Source organism: Cephus cinctus, unplaced genomic scaffold (genome assembly GCF_000341935.2).
Source record: "Cephus cinctus unplaced genomic scaffold, Ccin1 Ccin1_scaffold0160, whole genome shotgun sequence".
NCBI classification, from domain to species: Eukaryota; Metazoa; Arthropoda; class Insecta; order Hymenoptera; family Cephidae; genus Cephus; species Cephus cinctus.
Window position 1 is genome coordinate 2855341 of NW_014332886.1, and position 19027 is coordinate 2874367.

The 19027-nt window shown below is 33.5% G+C and overlaps 3 protein-coding genes across 11 annotated transcripts; 2 read left to right on the forward strand and 1 right to left on the reverse strand.

Annotated features, from left to right (window-relative positions):
* Positions 1–157: 157 nt before the first annotated feature.
* Positions 158–614, forward strand: LOC107263583 (small integral membrane protein 12). The gene has a single exon (XM_015730938.2). The coding sequence runs from the start codon at positions 161–163 to the stop codon at positions 398–400; it is 240 nt and encodes a 79-aa protein (XP_015586424.1). The 5' UTR covers positions 158–160; the 3' UTR covers positions 401–614.
* LOC107263580 (aldose 1-epimerase) lies at positions 599–4879 on the reverse strand. 3 transcript variants are annotated; one of them, XM_015730932.2, is made up of 5 exons: positions 4461–4879; positions 2201–2406; positions 1593–1960; positions 1084–1509; positions 599–1009 (listed from the first exon to the last, which is right to left on the reverse strand). In XM_015730932.2, exons 1-5 carry the CDS (start codon positions 4502–4504, stop codon positions 929–931), a joined length of 1125 nt encoding a protein of 374 aa, XP_015586418.1. In that variant the 5' UTR covers positions 4505–4879; the 3' UTR covers positions 599–928. The 3 variants fall into 3 exon arrangements, with proteins under 3 accessions (XP_015586418.1, XP_015586420.1, XP_015586419.1); XM_015730934.2 differs by lacking the exon at positions 4461–4879 and adding an exon at positions 2716–2848; XM_015730933.2 differs by lacking the exon at positions 4461–4879 and adding an exon at positions 2693–2826.
* Positions 4880–6418: 1539 nt separating this feature from the next.
* Positions 6419–18770, forward strand: LOC107263578 (choline/ethanolamine kinase). 7 transcript variants are annotated; one of them, XR_003058575.1, is made up of 7 exons: positions 12502–12690; positions 13247–13359; positions 13744–14223; positions 14325–14571; positions 15272–15663; positions 16861–17025; positions 17173–18770. XR_003058575.1 is itself a non-coding variant. In XM_015730929.2 (6 exons), exons 2-6 carry the CDS (start codon positions 13247–13249, stop codon positions 17284–17286), a joined length of 1119 nt encoding a protein of 372 aa, XP_015586415.1. In that variant the 5' UTR covers positions 6419–6440; the 3' UTR covers positions 17287–18733. The 7 variants fall into 7 exon arrangements, 4 of the variants coding, with proteins under 4 accessions (XP_015586415.1, XP_015586413.1, XP_015586414.1 ...); XR_001536717.2 differs by having other exon boundaries at positions 15280–15663; XM_015730929.2 differs by lacking the exons at positions 12502–12690; positions 15272–15663 and adding an exon at positions 6419–6440 and having other exon boundaries at positions 17173–18733.
* Positions 18771–19027: the final 257 nt, after the last annotated feature.

Sequence of the window (19027 nt, forward strand, 5' to 3'; positions counted from 1 at the left end):
ATTTTGATATTTCTTATTAAAGCTCTTATGCTGTGTGGTAAACTTGCATTTTTTATTAGCATATCACATATATGACTTTTGATAAAATAGAATTTTATTATTAAAGACGTCTGTATTGCATTAGAACAGTGTAGAATATTGGGCTGCTTCTTTCCAGAAAATGTGGCCCATTGTAATGGGAGTTCTTCGAAGGTATGCACCATATGTGACACTTCCTTTTGCTGGAGTTATTGGCTTTTTTGGATATCACGTTGAAGGTTGGATATCCGATCGTTATACGCCTGCAACAGCACCTATCAGTCAACAGCGACAGGATCGATTACTAGACAGTATAGATACTGTATCTTCAAAGAAAAAGCATAATCCTCTAGAAGTGAATCTTTCACCTTCATTATCATAATTAAAGATTATATACTATTGGTTTTTTGTATATACATAGATAGATTAAATATATCTAATATAGTGTAATTTAGCTAAGAATTACTTGTGACTTAAAGAGAGTGTTATAGATCTTTTATAAATCCTATTTACAACTGTAACAAAGGAAGAAGATTAATGCTATCCTTTAATACCTTAAAACATTACGTATGAAATAAACCTTATCAAAATCAAAATTATCAGTTTTATTCATTTAAAGAGATTTTATTGGAATAATATGAAATACATATTTCATTCCATTACTCATTTAAAGATCTCAAAAAAATATAAATGTACATGCTTATACAAGATTTTTATATAATGGATTATTAATGTCTACTTAATTCTATTACATGCAAAACATATACTTTAACTGTTTCTGCAATTTCATAGATATAAGATTAAGTTACATTATTTTCAACTAATATATGTAAAACGTATTATTTTCAATTTGTGTTGATTTTATCGATGGAATTCTTCCATATGAATTTTAAATACGTCTTTAGTTTCTCTAAGCTTGTACGCCAAATTTGTATGTGACAACGTGGTGATATGTGTCTCCTGGCCTTAGGATACTATTAGGAAAATTGTCCTGAAAATGGGAAATATATTTACTTTTTCTTCAAACCACGACAACAAATCAATATAAACTCTCATAAGACTTACATGATTTACAGCATCTGGATAATTTTGAGTCTCCAAACAGAATGCTCCATGTCTATAATATTTCTTCCCTTGCTTTCCCATAATTCCAGACCCATTTTCCTTTGGTAAAAAATTTGATGTATATAATTGAACTCCTGGCTGATCAGAATAAACTTCCAAATATCTTCCAGAGCTAGGATGCACAACTTTAGCGACAAATCGTTCTTCCAACGAGCCATTATTCTCAGGCAAACAGAAATTATAATCATAGCCACCACCAGGAACATTATTAATCACATCGGCAAGACGTGTAGGCTTTCTAAGATCCATTATACTATTTTCAACAGCTCTAATTTCTCCGGTAGGTATACTTTCTGAATCAGTAACTGTCCAGCGATCAGCATTCAACTCAAATATGTGATTATAAAGTTCCGTGGCATTGGAGCCCTATAAAAATAATCAATTTCCACGTTATCTTTAATAAAACTACTATTAAACATCATAATTGATATTAAGTAGGAATAACACACATGTCCTGCAAGATTGAAGTAGCTATGATTAGTCAAATTAATTGGTGTAGCCTTATTGGTGACAGCTGACATTGTTATTCTTAATTTTCCTTCATCATTCAATGTAATTGTCAAAGAAGCATTTACGGTTCCTGGGAAACCCTCGTCCCCATCTTTACTAAGTAGCGTCATAGTAAGAGATTCCCCATCAATTTTTGCATTCCATACATAGGCATTCCATCCCTTAACGCCTCCATGAAGGGTATTTTCCCCATTGGTCTTGGCCAAGTTGTATTCGACACCATCAACAGAAAATCGAGCTTTGCCAATTCGATTTGCAACTCTACCGATTGTTGCTCCAAAATACGGATTGTTCGAGGAAGTATATCCTTTTACCAATAGAAAGAAAATATTCCTTTATTGGAATTAATCATCATGATCTCAAGTGATTGATTAATATCATATCAAATTATAAACAATCAAAGTATGAATATAAGATAGAATATAATATATTACATATATATATTTCTAATATCAATGCTATGAATAATTATTGATAAAAGTAATTGAATAACGCTACTGACGTGCATGAGTTATTTTTAATAATTCATAATCATGTTGTTATCTACCTTCAATATTATCAAAACCTAGTACAACATCCTCCAAAGTTCCTGTTTTCCCGGGAACTTTCACCGAAACTATAGTGGCTCCATAAGATATAACTTCAATCTCGACACCTTTTGTATTTTTTAATGTATATTTATCAACCTCTTTCCCATCAACGGAACCCCAAGGTTCCACGGTTATGACGGTTCCGCAGTCCTTATACATTTCACTAATAGATAAAAAAAATGCATTAAGCATCAGATCTCGTAATACATAAAGCCGTATAAAAATGTACCAAATATAATAAATATACGTTTAAATTTCAAAGCACTTTCGCACTTCCAGTATCAGTTATACCAGTAGTGTTTGTTTTATGATAATACTGAATACTAATTAACCCGAATTACGTGATCAGCGAAATACAAAGTATTGTACATTTAATCACGTGTAATCTTCATTTATCGATATTTACACGGGCTATCAAATTGGTATTAATCTATAAAATTGGAAGTTACCTAGCTCGTTTCGTGTTACGTACGTGAAATATGTTTTACTTGAATTTTATTGATACAGAGAACCTATCTGCTTCTGCACTCACTGCTGAACTGAATAATGGGGTCTCAGTCGAGATTGGTCGAGTTTATTACCGGCCTATTATCGTAAGTGCTCTTACACGAACACAAACTCAAATTGATACCTCGAATCACCCTGAGTAACATTTCTGAACGCACCCTAATGAGTACGTCAAACTTTTTATATTCCTAATCGTGTCAAACATAATACAAATATATAATTTCTCATTATACATTAAGTATTGTAATGTGATGTACAGGCTTATAACATTGGAATGAAGGCAATTGTGAATGATATACATGTGCTAGCAACTCTGCTGGGCATATCTTGATGAGATACGGTGAATCACTCCGCCCATAAACAGCAGTGGAAATTTTTACCCTTCTACATACGGATAGTTTTATTAAATGGGAGGCAGATGAAGCTTTATGTGATTTTAAATAACATTATGAATATTGAGAGGCAGACATACGTACAATGCTTACACTAGAATTACTAACTAACGAGAAGACAGTGAGATTATACATGTCGACATTCTTAGAATTTTCTTTTCAAGGGTTTAACACATCAGACGTTAGATGATTGATTATTATATCATTCAGTAAGAAATTGTTGATATAAAACTGTGACTTAGATGTTTCTTTTGCAATGTCAATATTCATCAGGTGAACTTTACAGTAAAAAAAATTATAATCAATACACAATCTTCAGGAAGGTCTCATTTACGTAAGTATCAGTTGAATTACTTGTAAAAGAAAGTTATATAAATTATTGAGAACTTTCAGTTTGAAAAAATATATTTCTGTATACAGAAGTGTTGAAAAATCTGTATTGTATTAATTCAGTGTTCTTTTTCTAGTTCTTTGTATGCGACACAAACAATACTGAGAAAAGTTACGTTAAGAGTCGTCACAATGTTTCTATATCGCATCACCAGTTTGATGGAAGATTTCTCAGACGTAATGAAGATTATGAATCAGCACATAAGAAAACGGGTTATAAATGCGCATTTACGTAAATCCTGTATAATGAAAGAATATAAACCAAATGACACTTCCCTATTTATTCTTAACTTTGACCCTACAACATATATCTTATTCCTGTAATAGGCGATCTAGTAGAAGTATAACAACCATTTTTAAATTATACATTTTTACTGAACGAACTGCATTAGAAAATCAATGGTAGTCAAGTTCCTTGGATTTAATGACTAGCTTAGAATTTTGGCTTACTACTCGATGACGCGGATCTGATGATTTCTAAAAATAACTCTCACATTCGCAAGAGCATTTATCGTTTTAGTATTCAAGCAACGTGTTATTAACACCTTAAATTCTTTAAAAAGTAGTCATGAAAAATGAGTTATGTCAGAAAATCATGACGTCTGTTGTCCACCTAATTTACAAACATGTATTATGGTTGCCATTATTCAGGCGCTAGCACGATGACCAGTGATGTTCATCATTTTGTTCCTGTTACCGAATTATGTTAAAATATTATACATCGGCTATACTAATAGGTATACTTCTGTGAACTAATATATTTTATGTCTCGTAAAAGTAATATTACGTAAAATCAACAGGTTATGTATTATCGATCGATGAAAATCTACTTACAAAGCGCCATTTGACATATCCTATTTTATTATTCGTTTATAAATGAATGTACGGATAATCAATAAAAAATCATAATTAAAGTGTATCTCCTTACCCAGCTAGCACAGTTGTTAATAGTATGAGGTATATTGACGACATTACAGCAGTTTTATTTTCGTCCCGTCACTTTATTTCTAACGTGGTTTAGAATCAATTTTTTCGTTTGGCAAGTCCACGCGAAATACGATGATGAATAAAATTTGAAATCGATACCTTCACACGATTCTCGTCGTAATCCCCCGGAGCAAAGAAGTAAATTGAGCTCCTACTGTAAAGAAGTGAAATGTCTGACAGAACGTTTGCTTTGACGTTTCTTTTCTGACCTTCGAGTGTCCTTAGCAACTTTATCACGGGTAATATAAATGAATAATTCATCGAAGATCATAAATTACCATTTCCTAACAGCGTGCACAAAATTCGATTTTGCGCAAAGTGCCTCATTCCCGCACTGTCAAACGCGTGTGCAAAATCGAATTTTACGCAGCTTGTTAGGAAAATAACATTACGATACAGGTGCGCATAGGTGTCTCCCGCACTCGTTTGTTGTCACCCTCGCTACGCTCGGGCGACAAACCCGACTCTTGCGGTTATCACCTACTTTGCGCACTTGTATCGTAATGTACTAATATCCCACTGTGAATATAAAACAGAGACTTCGAACTTTGACAATTCAAGAAATATTGAGTGATTATAGGAACATCGTTCATCCTCATAATACATCGATATTGATGATCTTTTTATCAAAGATCTCGTGACATGTAAGGTAATGGCCGTGGTTCATAAATAAATTATCGACTGTGTAGTAAACATAATTGTATCTTCACGTAGCGCCGCTACTGAGATTCACTTTCACATTTAGAGGCTGCCAGTACTACAATTCTTATATCGATTGATCAGTGCAATGGTACGGAACTTACCCGATAAACGAGTGTGTAGTATTACTCTCGCAATATAGTAATAGTCATTGGTAGTAATTTGTCACTTACTGAATTATCGATATGAAAAATTAATGCCTCTAGGTCCTTGTCCTACTCACTTAAATACGCAGTAGGATTAGATTAGTTAATACCCTACTGTGAATGCAGATAGAATAGGGTCAATTTAAGAAATTAATTACTCAAAAACTATAAATAAAAATCAATTTATATTTGGCTAAATGTTAATAAACATATTAGTGAATAAATTTTGAAAATTTGAAAACAAATATTTATTTATAATTTATATAGTATTATCTACAATGTTCATTTGCATTCCCATTAATAGTTTTCGAATAATTAATTTTTTAAATTACCCTATTTTTTGTGCATTAGAGTAGGGGCCCACAATAGAGTAACCCATTAATAGGTTAGAAACGTCGTACGTTGTTTATCGAGGTTAGCTCTAGAGTAATACCTGTGGATTAGAGTGTTTACAACAAAACAACTGTGCCATATCTCTTTCGAATTCATGTGACTTCCATGTAGTACCAGGTAAATAAACACAAATAACTATACGTGACAGTAATAAGAAATTTACGAAATTGTTGACGTTGCTATAGAATACATATGCGATGAAAAGGATTTTTAGTTACGAGGTGAACCATCATGTCCATTACTTACGTAGTATTGATTCGTTTGAATTAAGATTTTTGAGAATGCATTGTTTCTTGTTGACATTGATAACATAAAAAACTACGGTTCACGGCAACGTTCATTATTGCCTGTCGGGTATATAATTAATTAAATAAAAATTAAGGAGTCTACAGTGTATACTGTGACTGGAAAGTTTCTTGCATTGACGGTTTTGTTCTGATATTTTTAACGTCGCAGCGTCGGCTTGCGTTTCATTTCTCTCTTTTTCATAACAATGCAGCCAGAACCGCAGGCTGATTTTATTTATTCAACCGGATGTTGCATATGTTTCTCGTGATGTACCCACGGTCTGTTGTACCCACACAATCTACAAAGCCGCAACGTTATTTACGTACCAGTTGTGAGAATTGAAACACAGTAACAAGTTTCATTCAGCGATAACAGCATGGAAGAAATATATTGAGGTAAGGAAATAATATTAGACGCTTCTCCAAGATATCCCTAATTGTATTTAGTTTCGAGAGACAAGTCGACACGAAGTAAACAGGGTACCTAACCTTCACATAGGAAACCTTTAAACTGTAGAAGACAATGGAGGTTTTAACTGTAGGTGGCTTGCATTAAGTAAATCAAATAAAGCCAGACAGCGAGGTCGACTTATACCTGAAACTTGAATACAGTTCAAATAACAGATATACAGTTAAATTTACTTGGTATCTTGCAATAATTTTGCAAATTTAAAATAATCAACTGACCATGTATCTTTAGAAACTTAAAAATTAAAACATAATAAACAGAATGAAATCGTAATCTAATGCTGGATTCAATCTGAAAATTTTGTTTACGACATACTTATTCTTGACTGCTACGTGTGAAATAATACGTCGTACCAAGAATGGAGGCCAGACTACTATTTACCGGGTTGACACTTTACAACGCAAATATGACTGCGCCTGCTGCGTAAAAGTTGCTACGTGTATTTCTTTCGAAGAAATAAGAAAAGTTAACGAACTCTGATCAAACAGGATATGATAATGATCTACTGTGACAAATTCTATTCATGGTCAGGATTGTTGGTAATTATTATTGTACAATTAAAGTTCTCAAACTGCTATGCGGTAGTATTATTTTAACGGGATCGGAGGATCTTGTCTCTTTGTATAAGATATTTGTCATACAAATATTTATACAGGATTACAGAGGGTCGACGATATTATCTAAAAACTATTCCAAAGTTCTTTTATGCTATGTCAATAATGTTTCGCTTTAGCATTGTTGATAAGCGATTTGCAGATTAGATCGAAATATAGTTATCAAAAATAAAGTAGGTCGACACACTGAAAAAATGTTAATCCATCCTGAAACCGTTTTTCTACTTAGTGAAAAATATTTTATTTCATTGCATTAGATGATTCATGTATCTATGTAATCATAATACCTACGATTATACATTACCTTTTGTAATTGGAATTTGTTATCTTGAAATATTAGTTTTTGGGTACTGTTCTTAGATTCTGTATAGTGACGTAGTTCAGTCGGTTGAATTTTTGCGACACGTGTCCCGAGCGATAACGACTCAGCGATAAACATTTTTACGTTATTCCATCTGATTCGTGATTAACATTCCTTTATGCTATTTTTTTTAAATCTATACGGGAACAATGTTTTTGCATAACCTAAAATATATAATTAAATCTCCTAGGCGAGTCGCAGTAGAATGTAACTTAAATAAACAACATTGTAGTATATACGGGACAGTGGCAAATGAATTGCATAGCAAATAACACTGTACTTATGATAAGAACTCGATAAGCTCGTGCCAATGAAAGAAAAATAAAAAAAAAATGAAAATACAATATGTTGTGACCATTTGTTATATAAGATTCGTTGATCAGCAGAACGTTGACATACTTTCTTTGAAAATGAATGTCAAACGGTTTGCTGGTTGATAATTTAATAACGAGTAATAAAAAATAAAAAATTTGTGATCTTCAAAATATAACTGACGCATAATTAGCTAGGATTAAAAAATATATACAACTCTTTACTTATGTGGCCAATGATATCCCCTTTTCTCGTTACGCTACCTTTTATATTATTTATAATATGATCATCAACGCACATTCACTGTTGATACAGATGCGCATTTCATATTCACAAATGCATGTCTCAGTATATTATTTAAATTAGAAACACGTCGCCACGAGGATCTCCTTGTAGTAATAGGTACCCTTAACAAAGTATAGACCACATTCAGACTATTGATAGTTAATGGATTGTCCGTAAATCTGGTGTTAAAGGAATTTCTATTATGCTTGTGCGAAATAGATTTCAACATTTATACTGGTGTTCTTGTATTAATCAAGATACGGTACAATAAAACAAATAACTAGTTTATTAGCTTGGATTAATAAATGATACGAATGTACGTCTAAGAAGTCTTTGTACGGTTATTGAATCCACAGTGGTATCTAATATTTTTCATAGAATATAATATATTAGATACATTTCAATATTTCAGTAGTCTCTTAAATGTATGGAACATAAGGTTTTGTATGGTACCGGGAATTACTTATTACTAAGAATGCAATCGCTATACGAGATGAAACGTTAATCAAGGTTGCCTGTTAAAAATATAACGTATGAAAAGGGTATGCAGAGACATAGTAATCAGAATTGCGTGACATAATAGATATGTGAATGAGTAATCACATGGAAAATTTTAAAACCTACTGATTCAGTAACTTAAATCTCTCCGAAATGAAGAATTAAAATAATTGCAATTATTTAATATATATAGAAAATTTAGCAGACAGTCTACCACTTACAACTTAGTGTAAAATTGAAATATGGGGCCTTTATCATATATTGGAAAAATCATTGATATTATCAGCAAGCAGTGTAGTCTGAATCGCGGTGGAATTATTGAAAAATAATACTACCATACGATATACTTTATTATATATTATATGCTCTTATAAATTTATATGAATGACACATATATATTTTTATTAAATCATCTATGATACATGTTATATTAATATTAAAACATTAATGCGAAGATACGGCAAGTCTACATCTGAGAGGTTATAAGAATTGGAATGAAAATAATCTGTAATTGGATGCTGATAAAATTATCAAGAAATCGTAAGATCGTATCTAAAGTATGGTCAAATTTGATTGCTTATGTAAAGTGTGCGAAGCTGCCATGTGAAATATATATATCGATTATATATCGACATATATAAATTATAGTAATTTCGTGTTTAATATTTGTCTTGAGACTATGTTGTGGGTTGCAGATTTGTTGTGGTGAAAGTAAACGAAAACAATGCTTAGTCATTATAATTGACGATCCAGTATGTTGCAAAACACCTACATATCTTTTTGCATCAAATCATGGCCTCCTATTTAGTTCCACTGTGACCAGTATGCAACGTATATTCATCCCTACGTTTTGCATATTAGGTCAGAATAAGTGTTGGTCACAAGTTCGGAATCATTTATAATTCTAGAATAGAGTATACTAATTATTTTAGGAAGTTTCCTTCAAACTCATATTTCGCATTAACTTTGGTATTACCTAGAGTCCAATGGACAGATGGCGCTTATATTATTTACTCAGGTATACGTGAATTCCAATCATTTGATTGGTCAGTACCGGGATCCAATGTTCTAATTGGCTGTCTGCCATGAGATCGGTTATCCCCACTACCTAACAACATGACTCCCACTACAATGCCCTGTGGCAACTAACTTTAACTTCATAGCATTGCATCCAACCGTATTCATTCGGATTCTAACGGAAGAGCTATAACCACGTTTATTTCTTGATCTTCTGCTTGAAGCCTAGATCTAAGATTTACGGAGTTTTATTATTTGTTCAGCAATCAAAGCTATCGCCCAACCTTTTGGAAACGTACAACGATCAGGATTGGAAGAGAAGCTAAATTCCTATCTGCGAAACTCGTGCTGACGAGTGAACTAAAATCGTTGGACATCATAACCTTGATTAAAGAAGCGATTGCACCGTTGCTCTTTTGTTCTGTCTACAGACGTTCGACTTAATTCTATAGCCATACAAAAAAAATATTAAGTGAAAACTTTTTGATCTGTGAAAATTGTGATTAGTCTGTTCGCGGGAACTCAAACTGTACGATCGTACAACATGGGTATTCAAGATAAGGTATGTACATACAATTTGTCGTCACTCAGATGAAAGCTTCCACGTAATAGGCTTGGTATTCGAATTTCATGAAACTCTGCACTGTACATACAGCGCGTCATTTCTGCAAAATGGCGTCTGATACGCCCTAAGAGCACCAGCTATATAGTTTATTCCTGCAGGTAGAAAATGCAGTCGTGTAGAATTACACTATCTCTTCTGTAATGTTTGCGTATATTTCTTCTTATATAATAGTCATAAGTTTTAGGAGTTTCTAATTTGATTCAATACGCCGTATAAACGAAATCTACTAATATATAAATAATTAAATGGAAAAGCAAAATACATTTTACCACTAATGATTTTGTGGTACATTGAAACTCTTTTTCTTTACGGGCATCGTTGCATAAGCATTGTATTGCAAGTCTTATTCCACGTCTTGAACCATGCGTATCAATACACTCATTTATCATTGCGGGTAACTGACTTAAGTTTTTACTTTGTCAGCAAAAGTAACCTATGATTATATTTAATATTTAATGCGATACAAGATTTTTGTTAACCTTTTCTTCGAACAGTTTCTTCCGTGCCATATGTCACATGCTTGCAGTTCATTATACGTATAAAACCAAGGCTTCATATACTATGTGTTCGCAAAAATTTCAATTAGAAAATTTCATTTACTATTATTTCATAAATCCATAATGTCTATTTTATAACTCTCAATCATTAGAAGAAGGAAACTAATCAGGCCATAATTTTTAATTATATCTATGAGTTTTAACATAAAATATTGTTGTTAGGAATATTTATGATTTTCAAAGATTGCTTTCACACGATACACGCGTATTATATGCGTGTAGTCCGAAACCCACTGATACTATTACGAGTATCCGTGTATCTCTATTTGCCTACATGCAGTAGAGTGAGACCCAACTATACCTGCAGTGAGGTTTAGAATGCACCTTATATTAAATTTACTACTTCGATCTGATTCGATTCCTCCAGTATTGGTTACGTGAATGCCAACATGTATACGTACGACATTCCATCGTTAAATTGCATGGCTCACAATTTCCTTATTTACATAATCAATATAAAAGCGACTAAACCATACCAATTAAAGAAAGACCTGAAACAAAGTATGAAGTGTAATCTTGCAAGATTCACTTTGTCAATTTATTTGATTAGATACTGAAATGTGCGTACTGTCTTCGATCAGAATCTTTAAATACCAATATCATTTATTGTTACTTTGTATTCTTATCTTCGAATTTTTTTATGAATCAGTGTAGACACATGACTAAGGCTTTAAAAGTCACTTAGGTCAATTAAAATCGAATGATGTCTCAATAGAATTAAGTCACAGACATACAAATACAGTTACTTGACACGAAAGATAAAACGATGCCGCGCTTGACCAGCTGTTTTCATTTCACAGTCAACGCGCCAAATTCATTTATTAAAGATCATTAAAGTTATACAATATAAAGATAAATTATAATTGAAATATTAGGATGTACAATCATTAAAGATCTTGTCAAGTTTGTACTTCTCTAACTTAAAAACATGTTCATTTAGAGGTATGATTTTGCGCAATGCCAAAATCGAATTCAAGTTTTAAAGAATAAAAGATAAACTCTGGTAGAATATTACCATAAAAACAATTGATATAAAATGTGCCGATTCGGTAACCATAGCATTAATCTCCTGGATAGGTACATAGGAATTGATTACGTTTACACGACGGTCTTAAACCGATTTAGTTAATACCGATCTAAAGGAATTGACCAATCCCAAGTATTCCTTACAAGTAGAAATGTCTATGAAATTTGTCTATTCCTTTAGATCAGTATTAACTAAACCGGGTTAAAAACATCGTGTAAACGTAGTCATTAATTGACAAATTAATTGTTTCTCAGATATTCCAGATGTATAAGTTAGTGTAATTGTTACGCATGACTTGCATCAGTCATTTGTATTTTTCCTCTAATAAAGATTAACATATTTACATTTGGTTACAGTATCATGCTCTTTTGCCGTTATTCTCTTAATACGTAATACCTATAGAAAAATTCCTCTACGGTTAGGTCATGTGATATTTGCTTAGACGATAGATGATCAAATGTTTTCTTACCTTTACTATACGGCAAGTAGCAATGTCGCGATTTGCACCTTGCGATTGCTACCATATTTTGGTATACATACGTACGTAACATGCTATTATTGATCGTCTTGGTCGCGCATACTCGTACTACCTTTTCCATGTTATACGTCGCAGTTCACAGTAATCCAGGCCTGAGTATGGTTATTACAAGTGCTGCATTACATCGAAAGACTTAATTTGTAAGGCACAGCGCCGGGAATATCATTTCAGAACATCTACACAAATTTTGTCCACCCACAGTGTGTCGCGTATTTTCTTAATGTTAGCACTCTTCTCGAGATCACGGGCCTTTTGCAAATTCCAAAAGATGGAATTTTCTCGTGGACGCAATGTCCAGCTTGCAAGCGACGGGTGGGCTCGTGCTACACGGAATAATCTTATCGTGCGTCTTTCGTATCTTTACCACGTCTAAATTATAATTTAGTAGCGACACCAGTTTCATGGTCTCCACTATCAATTATATGCGAAAGAAATTTCAACGCTGAAGTTTTGCTGTAATTGGGGCTTTATACGTTGGTACATATTCGTTCGTATTGATTTTTTATACTGCTTTACCCGTTTGTTCTGGCTGTGTTATATTATAAATTTAATTCGCTTGATAAAAAAAATTTGTTTAACATTCATTTGTGCCTTGATTCGTATATTCACTTTTAGTTTAACAAATTGTGGAACTTTTGGTTTAGCTCAAACAAAATATTCTGCATGTGTACGATTAAAATTCTTTCATAAATTTAAGCTTCTTGCTGGTTGTTAATTCTGTTTTAAAATCGAGATACAAGGTTGGAAAGAATGTGTTAGGTGTGCGAGATTGAACTCAATGATATCTCATTGAGAAATGAAGAATGCTTCGAACTCGCGGTGGGAAAGTGGTTTTTAGATATTGTGAAAGAATCTTTTAATTGCGAGGTTATTAATAAGCTATTTCTGTACTGTTATAGATGTCTGAACAGAACCCGGAGATGAGGGAAACCGCAGCTCGTATCTGTCGTGATTACTTACATGGAGTTTGGAAGCATGTTACTGCTGACAATATTATTTTTAAACGTATCAGGTTAGTCAATTGTACTTATAATATTCTTTTGTTTTAGTCGAAGACTCTACGGCTTAGTCGTAGCTGACACCGTGCCTTTTTGTGTGTCACGGGAGTGCGTCGTGGATCTTATGTAATCTGCAATCACGTTTCTTGATCATTGAGCGTTATTATTATAATTATTTTTGAAAATAATCAGACAGATTGAATGCAGTCTATTACCGTATAGTATGTTTTTTCTGTATTTTACGTATAAGCCTTGGAGTATTTTTACATGCGTTACCTCGTGACGTTGGTCGCACACGTCATCTTTGACGTAGTTTGTACGTATCGTCGTTGATTTCGGACAGACGATATTATGAAGACATTCGTTATCTTACTGATAAATAATTTTCTTTTTTTCAGTGGAGGTTTAAGTAATTGGTTGTACCACGTGGAGCTTCCTGAAGGTACTGCACCAGTACGTGGAGAACCACGCCAGGTCCTTCTGAGATTATACGGTCAAGTTCATGGAGAACGGGCGTTGGAGGGTCTTATTACCGAATCGGTGATTTTCACCCTACTTTCGGAAAGGCGTCTTGGTCCAAAACTTCATGGAATTTTTCCCGGTGGTCGAATAGAGGAATACATTCCTGCTCGGCCGCTCCTTACCAAGGAATTAGCTGATCCTACTCTGAGTGAGATGATCGCTGAAAAAATGGCACAGATTCATAGCATGCAAGTGCCTATCAGCAAAGAACCCACGTGGTTATGGGACACGATGGCCAGGTGGTTAGATACAACTACTGAAATCCTAGACAACGTCGATGAGATTGATGCACGTCATTTGGAGAATGTCAATGCGATTAGAGCAATGGACTTGGAGCATGAGTTGTCTTGGTACAGGTGAGAATAAAAAATTGGTTAATATCAATTATTTTAAATTTATTTTAAAAATTTGACTTGATTTTATTCAATTGTTCTAACGGTGTCTTGTATTATTTCAGAACGTTTGTGAAACAAGTGAAACATCCGGTTGTTTTTTGTCACAACGATATGCAGGAGGGAAATATTCTTATTCGTCAAAATTCACGGAAACCCGAGCTGGTACTTATTGACTTTGAATATTGCTCGTACAACTACAGGGGATTCGACATCGCAAACCATTTCGTCGAATGGCAGTACGATTATACGGCGGACAAATATCCCTTCTACCACGAGCGAGTAGGCGCTGGACCAACGAAAGAACAAAAGGTAAGTTACAAATGGGGGGTTGGTAGGGTTGAAATAATTGATTGACCATGGGTAAGATATATTTTCCATGATACGATATATATATTCTTCTAAAAAAAGTGTTTCAAATCATCCAAACGAAACTTCATGACTGTTTATTATAGGATGCATAACTTATAACTGAGACGATGTATAAGAAAATATGCACTAGTATTTATTGTATAATAGTACATTTGTGGTAAAATTAACGAAAAATCATATTCCACATCTAATTGAACATGAGTTGCTTGTCTGCTCTTATTATTTTGAGTCTAAAAATTTTCCATATAACAATTTTATAGAACATTTGACAAAGTAGATTTTGAGAAATTATCTCCAACAGAGAGTCATTGTGCATACAAATGCATTATTATAGAGTAAGTGTCACTGCAAGTCCACAATCATAATTCATAATCGAGTAATTAGAAACTATCACAGCTTTTCAGCATAAAAACATTAAAAAGCCACTATATTATTATTTTGACTCTTCCTCTCTGAATATGTTCTTATTCCTCGCGTTACATTCCTTCAGTAAACTTTCGCCGTCAATCAGCATAGCAAGTTCGCTTTCAATAAGGTGTATGACAGTCTAAAGGTGCTTATATGTACCACTAGATGCTATACTGTAATACGAAAAAGAAGGGTAGGACACCTTGGCGTGTGTTGCGTGTGTATGTATTAGTTTCACAGGACCACTATTCTCTGAGACAAGGCTGAGGCCTGCGTTCGACACAAAACGGGGGGCAAATGAAAACTGCCAGTGTGACGGGTCCTGACTCCCGCTGTGCGTTGTGGTGGAACGAGAGGAACCGGTGCCACCCGACATGGCGACACCAGTCCCGCATCTGCGCCTCTACAACACTAGAGTACCTCAACACGCACTCTCAATAGTCAATCCATAACCTCCTTAACCCAATCCATGTACTGTGTCTGTCCGGTAATAAAAACTGCGGTACTTGAAATTAAGGCACACCTCATTGGATGAGCTTTGATCGTAGTACTCACGGTGGCGTGGTACGTTGGCCTAGTTGCTGCCACAACAACTAGACACATCATGTGCTCTCTTCTGAACATGTGAGATTTGCTTTCGTTTCCCCTGGAAATTTCTCTTTATTCTTTCTTTTATACGTGAGATATATACTTGAACTGTTTTTCTGACTCAACAATTACATAATTTTCTGCATCATTTTCACATAATAAAGTAGTATCGATTGATCAATAGCATTGATGCCAATGTGCATTAGAAATATTGCAAATTGTAAACTTATCTTTAATTCTGATGTTCAATGTTTTCATGACAGTCTCATTTAAAAGACATTATACTCAAAGATTTAGGATTTAGCCCTTAGAGAAATGCAAAGTAGCACAAGATAATAATACATGTCAGAAGAATATTTTTTTTGTTTTAATTGAAGATTATTAATCATTGTACAGTAGATACTTGCTTAATTGAGACTCTGTTATGTTTAAGAAAATCAAATAAGTATATTCAAAATGTATCAGACTTTTTACTTTTACGTGCGAGGAACAATTTAATGTTACAAATTATTGTGATATTGATAATTCGAATATTTTTGGGAATATATCCCTGAAACTTTATGGGCGGCAACGTTATTTCTTCGGAAAGCAATATCCTGTAAATTATTATTCGAAGCTCAGAGTATTTCCAGGGGGCACAATTTATTGAAAACGTTTTATTTTATATTCAATGAACAATGTCAAATCACTTGCCTATATTATTATACAGTGGTTAATATGAAGTGTCTCTATTTTTATATGAAAACCAATCTACATTCATATCGACGCTCAAATCTGTAAACATTTAGAGTGCCAGAAAGGCGCGAATTAATAATATCCCTCAGTGTTCTATTCCTTTTCAGTAGGGGGGGGGAAGTTTTTTTTTCAAGTTGTACTCATAGTACAACCATTTACTACATTCATTTTTGTTTAATCATTCACTCAAATATGCCTAATCTCTTAAACAAAACGTCATAATTTTACATGAAAGTTATGATTAAATGCAATTGTAAATATGCTATATAAAATTAATATTTCATTGCAAGTATTACAAGTATTTTTAAAACTAAAGTGAATTGGTCATTGTTGCTCTGAAATAAATTGTGCCTTCAAAAGATATCATATTCTTACCCTCTTTGAGGGTAGATTTCATACATTATCGTTGTATTAGTTATCATTGAGAATCACTTATGTAGTTCTTAGGATTTTAACTTCTTAGCGTACATTATTGTAATTATAGTCGTTCTTTAACAGCTCAATTTCATCAGAAGTTACTTAAGGACAACCGGAAAAGGCGATCAGGCAGAGGAAGACAGAATAATGGCAGAGATCAAGCTTTTTTCATTGGCCAGTCATCTCTTTTGGGGGCTGTGGAGTATCGTGAATGCCAAACTCTCTCAAATTCCATTTGGGTACTGGGTAAGCTTTCATAATTATTACACTAAGGAGTTTTACTAATTAACTTGATACAAGTATAAAAAGTTGTAGCTTCATTTAAAGAAGAAGCAAAGATTACTGTGCGCAGATGACACTTATATGTATACATATGTTTTTTTAATTTATTAGGATTACGCAGCAACGAGATTGAAGAACTACCAGTACTTAAAGGAAAAAATTCTCGTATCTGCACCCATGTTTCCAGAAAATGGAGTCAAAAGAAAGGTCACGCAAATGGACTGAAACATATGATGTCTCTTGTGATTGCAATACTCAATTCCTGCGTCAGGAATCACGGCCTCCTAGCTTGGGCCGCGACAAAACAAAAATGAAAAAAATGACGGTATACTCGATGAAGTTTAACCGGGAAGATGATCTTTCAAGATCAGTAGTTCTTTCAGCATCCGTGCTGTACTTCCAATTTTAAATTGATTGATTGGATCATTAGCTTATTCCATCTGTGCATTACAATCGAAAGATTATGGTGGAGAAGAAAGTCGAGAATGTGATATACAATAAGAATCTGAAAGAAATCGATTATTCGTTTACCGTAAAAATATCAAGTACATGCGACACAGTAGCACCACGAGAATTGTAAGCCGTTTGAAACCGGCTTATTTAATACCTGCACGTAAAGCACTAACCTATGCTACCTAGAGTACTCTTCTTTTGAGGTTAAAAAAATTTCCAAGCATTTGGAAAGAATTTGCTATAAAATGCAAACGTATCCTAGACATTTTAAGCTTCTTACAAATGACAAAGGAAATTCATCACGTACGTACTTATGGGTCAAACTTGAGCGTCCGGTGTACTATGGAGCATCGTACTTTACTTTGCGATTACTTAACAAACATTTACGTAAATACAAACTCTCGCTAAAGGAGTATACTAGGTCACTGGGAATGACCAAGAGAATTCTGTGACTTATTAGGAACTAATTTAATATTATTTAGTTGTTAGTTGTTTACCATTGAATATCAGCGATTAAACAGACGCTTAATTATTGTATGTGTTATGCACTTATTGTACAAGATAAGGCAGGAAGTGCTTTTTGTTTACTTCAAACGTTGTCTTGTGACATGTTTTTTTTTCTTTTTATTGTTTTACTATATATCCCTTGCGGTTTTTTACACGACACCTCAATGCAATATAAACAGTATACTTTTGTATATATAGAAGTCCAGAGATGATAGAATGGTGAAACGATGCGAATTGCAATGGTAATTAATGACTTATAGTTTCCTAACGCAACGAATTCAATCATAAACGATCAGAGGAGTGATCTTCAATATTTTCTATAAATTTTATATGCGAATGAGTAATAATCGTGTATTTTGCGTGAAATTTTAAGGTGCAAATTATCAGAACTATGACAGTATTTCAATAGCTGTGAAGTGATACAATTACAGTAATATGCATCTGAAAATGTTAAACAGTATCATCTATCTGAATGACAGCTTATCACAGAGTAGTGGGAAACAATGTCGTTTCCTGCATTATAGGTTTTTGGTAGTTACGAGTTGGCATGTCGCACGAAACTTTCTCGCCAAAATACAATAATGTAATTCGCACATTGCTAAATTTATCTATATTTAAATAATTTTAATATTGCATTTTAGGTAGGATCAAGTATTAAAAATTTCTTCTGTATAATGATATCAAAGATTATATTACTACTGTTTCTTTATTATGTAAAATTGTTTTTTTAATAAATTTTATTAATATAATTTGTCTCTTTTATAACCAATATTGTAGTTGTAGATATATCACTTCAAGTGCCTTATAATGTTATGAGCTGGAACATTTTCTAATGTGTACCTTCATTTTATTATTTATGCTTAGAAACTGAGTGACGTACTATTTGGGCTGTATACATACATCAAAGACAGCAGGCAATTACTAATTAGAAAAGAACACGGAGTTGTGACCACTCAGCTTTCTCTTTGTATCAGTGTCTATAAAATAAATTGTTATAGATTTATCC

What these genes read in the sequence shown, in the direction of transcription:
- LOC107263583 (XM_015730938.2), top strand. Translation starts at nt 161, where the DNA reads ATGTGGCCCATTGTAATGGGAGTTCTTCGAAGGTATGCACCATATGTG.
- LOC107263580 (XM_015730932.2), bottom strand. Translation starts at nt 4,504, where the DNA reads ATGTCGTCAATATACCTCATACTATTAACAACTGTGCTAGCTGG. An exon ending in TTAACAACTGTGCTAGCTGG is followed by an intron (nt 2,407 to 4,460) that starts GTAAGGAGATAC and finishes TTTATCTATTAG; the next exon opens with TGAAATGTATAAGGACTGCG. An exon ending in ACTTCAATCTTGCAGGACAT is followed by an intron (nt 1,510 to 1,592) that starts GTGTGTTATTCC and finishes TTATTTTTATAG; the next exon opens with GGCTCCAATGCCACGGAACT.
- LOC107263578 (XM_015730926.2), top strand. Translation starts at nt 12,568, where the DNA reads ATGTTAGCACTCTTCTCGAGATCACGGGCCTTTTGCAAATTCCAAAAG. An exon ending in CTACACGGAATAATCTTATC is followed by an intron (nt 12,691 to 13,246) that starts GTGCGTCTTTCG and finishes GTACTGTTATAG; the next exon opens with ATGTCTGAACAGAACCCGGA. An exon ending in GACCAACGAAAGAACAAAAG is followed by an intron (nt 14,572 to 16,860) that starts GTAAGTTACAAA and finishes GTTCTTTAACAG; the next exon opens with CTCAATTTCATCAGAAGTTA.